At 35.1% G+C, this 9,334-nt stretch overlaps 1 protein-coding gene across 1 annotated transcript; it reads left to right on the plus strand.

The window, feature by feature from the left end:
- The first annotated feature begins 46 nt into the window (after nt 1–46).
- LOC137627396 (tektin-3-like) lies at nt 47–9,047 on the plus strand. The gene is made up of 9 exons (XM_068358480.1): nt 47–141; nt 1,518–1,657; nt 2,316–2,397; nt 3,700–3,932; nt 4,342–4,451; nt 5,418–5,566; nt 7,115–7,337; nt 7,864–8,018; nt 8,602–9,047. Exons 1-9 carry the CDS (start codon nt 47–49, stop codon nt 8,825–8,827), a joined length of 1,413 nt encoding a protein of 470 aa, XP_068214581.1. The 3' UTR covers nt 8,828–9,047.
- Nucleotides 9,048–9,334: the final 287 nt, after the last annotated feature.

The raw sequence follows: 9,334 nt of genomic DNA on the forward strand, positions 1-9,334 counted from the left end.
CAAACTTTTGCAGTATTGTTAATATATAAAAAAGACATCTTTCACAATGTCGAGTGTTCCAGTGCTTTATCACCAGCCGCCTGCGGCTCTCAACAAGACAGTGGCTATGAAGACAGTTGACACCAGGCCGTTTGAACAGAGGTATGAAATATTTGTTTTCTAGTGTTTATTATGGAATTTGTTTATACTTAACGCAGCAAGAAAGGGCTAATGTGAGAGGGCACCTGGTTTTAAACGGATTCCCTACTTATGCAATATCTCCACAGATCATCGACTTAGCGGCTTTCTCCAACACCGCTCCACCTCCTTACCCTCTGTCTCTGTCTTTCTTTCTATCCCTCTGTTTCTATAAAAACTGGTTTATTTTCAAAATTGTATCCAAAATTATTGTAACCTTTGTTCCTTTAAGGTGCCTTTCCTGTATAAAGGTTTCCCACAATCCTATAGGTGTCATATGAGCAGGGGCCCTCGAATGCTCATATGCCAAACGTAGTCACTACACACTGTCACATGCAGACACTCAGGCGATGGCCAGTTTGCCTGCTTCAAGCTCGCCATAAGGCACCCTTCATAGCCAAGCTGTGGCAGTTATCTACATTGTGAACATATACTTCTTGGAAGAAAAGGCAAATAGAGATAGAGAAGAAAAATTTCGAAAATAAACCAATTTATATAGAAACTGAGAGAGAAAAAAAACGATAAAGAGACAGGGAGTGAGGGGGAGGGGTTGGAGAGTAGGCTGGTGATGTGTTGAGACATGGCATAATTGGAGGAATCCGTTTCAAACCAGATGCCCTTCCCTATTAGCCCTTTCTCGCTGCGTTGTGTATACAGAAGTTGTATTTGAAATGAGAAAAGATGACTGACTAGACTATATACATTATGCCTTGATGCGCAAACCACACACACACATATATGTGTGTATGTATATATATATATATATATATATATATATATATATATATATATATATATATACATATATATAATATAAATATAGATATATATATATATATATATATATATATATATATATATATATATATATATATATATATATATATATATAATTTAGGCTGTGCAGTATATTAGCCAGTTATATTTTTGTTGTTATAGTGCAGATTATTTTTTCAGGTACACTCCATTGTGATAAGGGTTATCTCATTTCTAAATATCCATTAATTCTTGCAGACACTGCAACCTATTCTATTAACATCGTTCGTGAAATTAATATTGAGGCTGTTTTTCCATCTCTCGGATTTATTTAACTGAAATTCATAGAATGTTTATTTTATTGAAATATTTTTACATTATTCTTATCAGTGCTACCAACTAAAATCATATACCATTCAATAAGAATAACAATGTCAAAGTTGTTAGTATATTCTTAAATTTCTTCTGGATTTTCATGTTCCAAGATTCGTTGCTGACGTAAGGCCAGTTCAATAAGTCACAAGTCCCTTAACAACTCAGCATCTCCGTCTAGTTGATTTTCTAATGTGATCTCTCTTCCTCAGCCTCTCTTTGGTTCCTCCGACTCTGAGTCGCTCTTATCCAACTGAAAGTCGAGTGCTCGACTCGGTTCGCTTTCCCAACATCTTCACATCAGCCACTGCCACAATGAAAACCCGATACACGCCTGCCGATTGGTCGCAGAGTAAGTACGCTTTGTCAATCGTTAGTTGTCAGTATGAGTGCTTTTCTATTTCCATAATTTTCCACAAAGAAAAAAAGACTATTTATATGTAAAGTAAAATCTTAAGGCAAATATTCGATGACTAAGCAAAGATGGAATTAAGACATAGTTTTCCAATTAATATAAAACCATAATCTCTCTGTAAGTCATAATTTGAAATACATCACCACTGGGCAAAGCCTAACACAACGATGGGAGAGAGAATCTTTTTCTTAAATTTATCGGTATCTATCAAATGTTAATAAAAATATACCTGTTCTATAATTTTGGAAAGTAATTCATTTGTGGGCCGTTCTGAAATACAGATTTCCGCTAAACTAAAATATGTATCATGTGTCAAAAAGGCACTAAGGTTTAAGATGACATTCAAATAAGCTTAAATTCTACTGACACCTCACCTGAATTTCCTTCCGGGTAACTTGAATCATTTCAGCATCTATCAATTGTTAATAAAATTATACCTGTTATAATTTCGAAATGTAATTCAGTTGTGGGCCGTTCTAAAATATAGATTTCTGCTAAACTGAACTATGTATCGTGTGTTAAAAAGGCACTTAGGCTTAAAAGGACGTTCCTATAAACTCTGTTCTACTGATACCTCACCTGAATTTCCTTCCAGGTAACTTGAATCATTTCAGCGATGCAGACTGTGCCAGGGGCGTCTCGGAGAGGGTGAGGGATGACGCCGTCCGACTAGTTGGGTGAGACGTTGAAATGCAATCTTTATTCTTCTTATATTCTCTATTTGCTGTTTTTTTCTGAACTTCTTACACTTTTATGATACTAGGATTAGATCTTTAATGCATGTATTTTATACATTCTAAATACTTATAAACACAAATTATATGTATACAGTATACATATATATCTAGCAATTCTATGGTTACATGAAAAAAAATCATTAGGATAATTTCACATATCTATGACCATGTAAAGATACAATTCCAATATACACACACATGCACACACACACACACACTATATATATATATATATATATATATATATATATATATATATATATATATATACATATATATATAAATATATCTATATATATATATATATATATATATATATATATATATATATATATATATATATATATATATATATATATATATCTCAAGGGCATAACTCTTAACGAAACTGGTGTTAAAACTTACAGATGTTTCTGCAGTGACTATTTTGAAGTCATTAGTTCTCATTTCATATTATTTTCTCATTTCATGTTCTCTTTCCCTGTTGATTCCTGAAGTGAGAATAGTCAATACAAACATAGATACTGATTATTTGAATAATCAAAGATAAAGCAGGTTTATATCTTAAAAATGCAAGAAAATATAATCTGCAGAGGGTATGTATTCACCCCTGTCGTCTATTTCTTAGTTTATTTATTCGTTTGTTTATGAGCAACTTTACACAAAACTACTGTACCAGTTTTGACCAAACTTGGTAGTCATGTTGGATACTTTTACTGTAGTCTGCTGGAAGCTACTTTCCATCACAAGTTAGTTCTACAGTGGAAACATTCAATTTAAATATATTTGATTCAAGCCCACTATCCACCATTCTAATTCCAAACAAGAAAAAATATAGCCTTTCCATCATTATACCTTACTAAGCAGGTAGTCAAATCGGCGAAACTTCAAAATTTCAAACTTGCAGCGAAAGTTTTTATGTTGAACAGGCTGACATAAGTATCTTTTTTATAGTTTATTCTATTAAAAAAATCTATTTTAATGTTGTCACTGTTCTTAAAATATGATATTTCAATTGTTCATTACTTTTCCTGTAGTTTGATCATTTCCTTATATCCTTTCCTCACTGGGCCATTTTTCCCTGCTGAAGCCCTTGTGGTTGTAGCGTCCTGTTTTTTCAACTACGGTTGCAGCTTATCTAGTAATAATAATAATAATAATAATAATAATAATAATAATAATAATAATAATAATAACCTAGCGAACGACACGAAAAGTTAACTATAAAGACGTTCCTTGCAGCTTCACCTACGACCGAACGAACATCGCCCAGCGAGAGAGTTCCCAGAGATTGGGCGAGCGGGTGAGTGACATCACCTTTTGGCGGAGCGAACTCATGCAGGAACTAGATCGCATGCTGGCTGAGACGAACCGATTGAACGACTCCAGAAGAGCGCTTGAACACGCTCTCAAGGATACTGAAAACCCTCTTCATGTGACTAAGGAATGTCTTTATTTTAGGGAAAATCGGCAAGGTAATCAAAGCATCACACCAAGCATTCTAAGGCGTATGGCATTGCAGCTGTAGTTTGGAGTTGGTCTACAAGTGTTAGGCTCTTATTTTATATTTCTTTGGACAATTTGTTTTCCATTAATCACGAAACTTATTTTCCAATCACTTCCCAAAGTAAATGATTAGCTAATCTATTAATACATTATTTTTTTTTCAGGAGAGAACTGAAATTGTAAAATTTGAGATGTAGATGAGATTCATGAATAATTCATGAGACATAGGCCAGATGTCATATGATTTTTTATATGATTCAAGATTTCTCTTCATAAGTTTTTAGCTGGTAATGAAAATTACGAAATATCCAATACAGAATATACCTTGAAAAATAAACATAAAACAGCAAATAATTGACAGTCTTTCAAAACTTGCAGGAATTGACCTTGTCCGAGACCACCCGGAGGAGTCACTCCTGAGGGAAGTAGATACAATCAAGGATTGTCAAGCCAGGATGAGGAACCTTCTCGAGAGAGTTAATCTGCAGGTCATTTTCAAAATTATATTTTCGTTTCGTAGTCTTAAGGAATAAATTTCCTGTCATGAGGTATTAATAAAAACGTTACTATGGATGTATTCAAAGTGTAAATGCAGAAAATAACATTCTGAAATGCTGTAGAAAATATTATCATAATTTGCTTCTATAATGCTTTGATGGGACACTAATTGTAAAACATAACGAAACAAATCAACAAAATGTCTTTAATAGCTTCGCTAAGTATCAGGAACTACAAATATTTCTTTTTTCATATCATGAAATACTTCAATATATTATCAAAGCATAAACGAACAGGAAATGTCCTATCTTTTATGTTGAATCAAATAGCTGAGCTGTGGGACCAAGTCTTATGGATCTCTGACTTACATTCAGTTTGTACACTTTGTATTTCAACCTGCTTACGTATCATTGAGAAATAATTAAAAGGGGCATTTGCTTTGTTTTCAAACGTAAAACTTAATACCTACTGCGTGAATTAGATTCCCACAATCTATGAGCTTCGTGGCTTCAAGTTTGCTGTGATTATAGAATTTTTAAGATAGGCTAAACTCTTATTCAGTTTTTCAAGAAAAACTATTTGGCTACTTATCGTCCACAGAAATGTCACGCCTCTTTAAAGCACTTAAAAAGGTATTTGTTTAAAAGTTGTGATATATTTTTAATCAAAGAAAATAAAAGTCGTGTTTTATGAAACTAAACGTTGTCAGACTCTTACAGTCAAATATATGGTTGTAATGAAATTAAATGAAGAGAGAAAACAGGAGGAAAGTCATCATATGTAGCACCACTACAGATGGGGAAGGAATAGAATTGGCAATACCCACAGCAATAAATATAATACAAGTTTCAAAGAAGCTCTGAAAAATCAACAGTCCCAGTTGCTCCTCTCAGGAGATAAGATATTCCACACGGTTTAGGCATCATCCATGGCTGTAATATTCTTCTTTCTTTCAGCTGAGTCGTAACCGAGCTGCTAGGCAAGATCTAGAACACGACACCATGAACAAAAACCATGCTCTCACCATCGACCACACACAACATAGCCTTCATAATTACTCCGCTAATATAACTTACTACCCCGGAATCGAAAGAGTGGATAACACGTAAGGCACAAAGATAGTCTTAGTTCTTCCTTTCTTTGAAATCCTTGGTTAAGTTAAGCGATTGGTCTAAATTTAGGATGATTATCATACCACTGGCTGCTGAATTTAGGTCTTATCATAGCTGAAATCTTGTTCGTCACCGTTATTGTTAATGCTATTTAGATGTCTTTGTCCTTAAAGCCTATTTCCTTGGTTTAAATGTCACCCATGAATAGTCGAGGCAAGGAACAGTGACAATGGTCTAGTAGGACAATGCCTTAGAGACTGACCATATATATATGATCAGCGCTAAAGCCCCCTCTCGACCTGAGTTAGGACCACAATTATTAATTATTTTCTATGCTTGTCTAAATCTATCTTTGACAGCCAACGCTTGTCTAACTTACTCAGCTACATTTTTGTGGGGGTTTCTAGTTTTCTTACCTGTATATTACTATTTGTATTTTTCTTTTATTTCTAACACTAGGCATCTAGACACGCTCTGTTGTATCATCTGCCTTTCCGCACAGCTCACGTGTTATTTTCCAAAGGAATTTACATGATAACATTGATAACAAGTATGGTAATTCCATCTCATATAGATGGTGTCATTTTACCACAGATGTTTTAGTAACGTTTCTTCAAAACAAGAACTGAGAGGTTATGACTGAAATATCTTCCCACAATGAAATACTGAATATTTGATAAGCCATACTGTAAATCACAATGTTTAGATAGTGCTTATATAATAATTACGAAGAAATATTCAACAAAAAAGACAAATTCATATAGTTATGAACGTGATTTTGAAGGGCTGTTTTAATTAGTGAGGTAGCACAAATTGGACATCAATATGGTCTTACAGATTTTTTTTTTTATAATGCATAGTTTAAAATATATTCTTAATTCCCACTTATAAAGATATGACAGTCAAATTCTATGACGGATCTAACTTTATTGCAACAGCTATGTTTTACTTGAACTAAAGCTCCTTACATTGATAATACAAACTCACACCTATAACAGAGCTATCGTAAAACTCTAAGACTTGCTGATTCAGAGAATATACACGAGTGATTAAGTGAGATACAGATTTGCTATCAATTAGCAACCGTTCTTATATGATGTAGAACTCTCATAAGACATCTATTCATCTGGCTATATATATATATATATATATATATATATATATATATATATATATATATATATATATATATATATACATATATATATATATATATATACATATATATATATATATATATATATATATATAGATATATATATATATATATATTATATTTTCCCCCGTCGCACTGAGCCCTTCCTGTCCCTCAGGTAGGGGGAAGAGAGTAGTCATACCATGTTGAGAGGGATTGCATGTGCGTGTGTGTGCATATCTATCTAAATATTTAGCTGTCACCTTTGACGGGTAGCGTACACTAGTTCATCAACAAGTGAAATGAAACAGTCCACATTGAAACAATTATTGATCTTTACTCTTCCATTATTTTCGAATTAATCCCAAGAATTTTTTTTCTTTTTATCGCCCCTGACTTCCCTCAGAGTGAGTGTCCCCGACACCTGGGCTGAATTCAGCAACAGGAACGTGCAGCAGAGCCAGAGCGAGAGAAACAGCTCACAGCGGCTACGTCAGGAGGTGGACGCCCTGGTTGCCGCTACCCACCGGGATATGTGGACGGCCTGGTCCACTTCGAACACGACGCTCACCCATCGAACTGGGGAAACCAACGACGCCAGGAACAAACTGCTTGCCCACAGGGATAGGGTGAGGAACAATCTTAAGGTTTTTTCTTAAATTTTTAAGGTTATGAGAAAGAATGCTGTTGTGATATATTTAAGAATTGGCTGATTATAGCCAGTATACGATTATGCATTTGGAACCTAATGGGGAGATATATTACTGTAACATTAAACTGGTTTAAAAGTTGATTATATGAAATTTTCATTTGAATTTGTACAATAATACTAATGCCATTTATGTTTAGTACTTTTTCTTTATCTGGATGCAGCATTTGTTTAAAGTTCTGCTGCAGGGACTCTCTTATTTTCCAATACAATCATCTTAAAACATTCACTGAGTCACACTACTGATTCCATTCAAGTCGTCAAAATTAATATAGCATCACATGTAACGAAGAGATGTCTATTTCTAATTGAAAGTGTACTATCAACTATTACTTACACTAATCATACTGAATATCCATAAGTTAATATAATCATAAACTTGAACCGAATCAACGAGCTTATATACTGCTTCCCCTTTCCATCTGAAAACATCTCCCCTCCCTCAGGTACAACGTGAAATGAACGACCTTGAGCGCCACATCGATCTGCTGAAGAAGGCCATCTTGGATAAATCAGCGCCTCTGAAGGTCGTCCAGACAAGACTGGAAGGAAGAACCCATAGACCTGAGATGGAACTCTGTCGAGATCCACCACAACATAGGTATGCATGTTTGCTTAGATTCATGAGGTTGGGTCATATGGCAGGGTGCTGAGTTCCGGGAGGCCATTCAGAGCTCGGATGCAACTATGGGAGAACTTCAGTGTTACACATTGATGTTAAAAGAGGTTGGGTAGAAAGATGGATGAAAGGAAGCGGGGATTGAGAATTGAGGGCAACCAAGTACCGAAGGGACGCTGTAGAGACTGTTAAGTAAATGCATTTTATAGTTAGTTAGTACGTATTTTTGAAGAAGCAGTTTTAACAATAATTCAGGATTAAGGAATATGTCAAGATTCTTTAAGGTTTCAGAGACAAATGCTTTTAGGTAACTGCTTAATTTTAGACTGAAAAATATCCTATACTTTTATAGGAATTTTATGAACTTGTAGATGTGTTAAAGATAAGGCTTTGGCAATGTTTCACACAGAACAGTAATTAACCGAGACAGCACAGAATGATTAATAAAATTCTTCTTGATTTTGAATTTTTTTTTTTTATCTCTGTTAAGGCAAAATTAGAAGAGTTTCTGATCACCCGATTTGTTGCAAAATGTATAATGAATTCATCCTCTTCCCAAATGCAGGATGGTACGAGAAGTACAGGAGCTGAGCGAAAGCGTGGAGGCCTTGAGGCACAAACTCTCAGAAGCAGAGAATTCCCTCCACAAATTGGCCCAGATGAGGGCGCGTCTCGACCACGACTTGGGCGTCAAGACGAACTCCCTATACATTGACCGCGACAAATGTCTTGGCATAAGGAAGAGTTTCCCGTTGTCTCAGCCTCACCTGATTGACTTCACTCTCTACTAGAAGGATGAGTTAAGCCAGTAAATAGTAGAAATGGAAACCAGAAAAAAAAATAAACACTTATCATGACAGCCTGAAAATCGCTCCTTTCTGGAGTGAGTGTAACAAAGTTTTCGTTGATTCGTCATCATACCACTTACTGCCTTAAGTTGTCGTCGCAAGCTTTAGTGACCGAGTGCCTTAGTTGTGTCCAGGTGCTTGGCATCCATCCATTGCAATTGTACAGTAGTTATCATCTTCATTCATAAGATAAATATCTTATTAGTTTCCAGGGAAGTAACTTATTCGTGTGTAGCCTCTAAGATGAGACCTAACATGTCTGTAAATCAGGGGAATTAAAGGCTTCGATGAACGACGTTGTCAATAAGTTAAAAAGAAGAATTGTAATTTAAAGCTAGAGTCCTGGAATGGGGTTAATGTTATGACTGGTGATCGCCAGACTGGGGTTCAAGTCCCGCTCATGATCGTTAGTTCCTTTGGTCGCTGTTACCTCACCATTCTTGTGAACTA

This window comes from Palaemon carinicauda, chromosome 35 (genome assembly GCF_036898095.1).
Source record: "Palaemon carinicauda isolate YSFRI2023 chromosome 35, ASM3689809v2, whole genome shotgun sequence".
NCBI classification, from domain to species: domain Eukaryota; kingdom Metazoa; phylum Arthropoda; class Malacostraca; order Decapoda; family Palaemonidae; genus Palaemon; species Palaemon carinicauda.

Bases quoted from the DNA above. Each gene is read 5' to 3' on its own strand.
- LOC137627396 (XM_068358480.1), top strand. From the start codon at position 47: ATGTCGAGTGTTCCAGTGCTTTATCACCAGCCGCCTGCGGCTCTCAAC. The intron at 3,933-4,341 runs GTAATCAAAGCA...CAAAACTTGCAG, and splicing joins TTTTAGGGAAAATCGGCAAG to GAATTGACCTTGTCCGAGAC. The intron at 8,019-8,601 runs GTATGCATGTTT...TCCCAAATGCAG, and splicing joins CGAGATCCACCACAACATAG to GATGGTACGAGAAGTACAGG.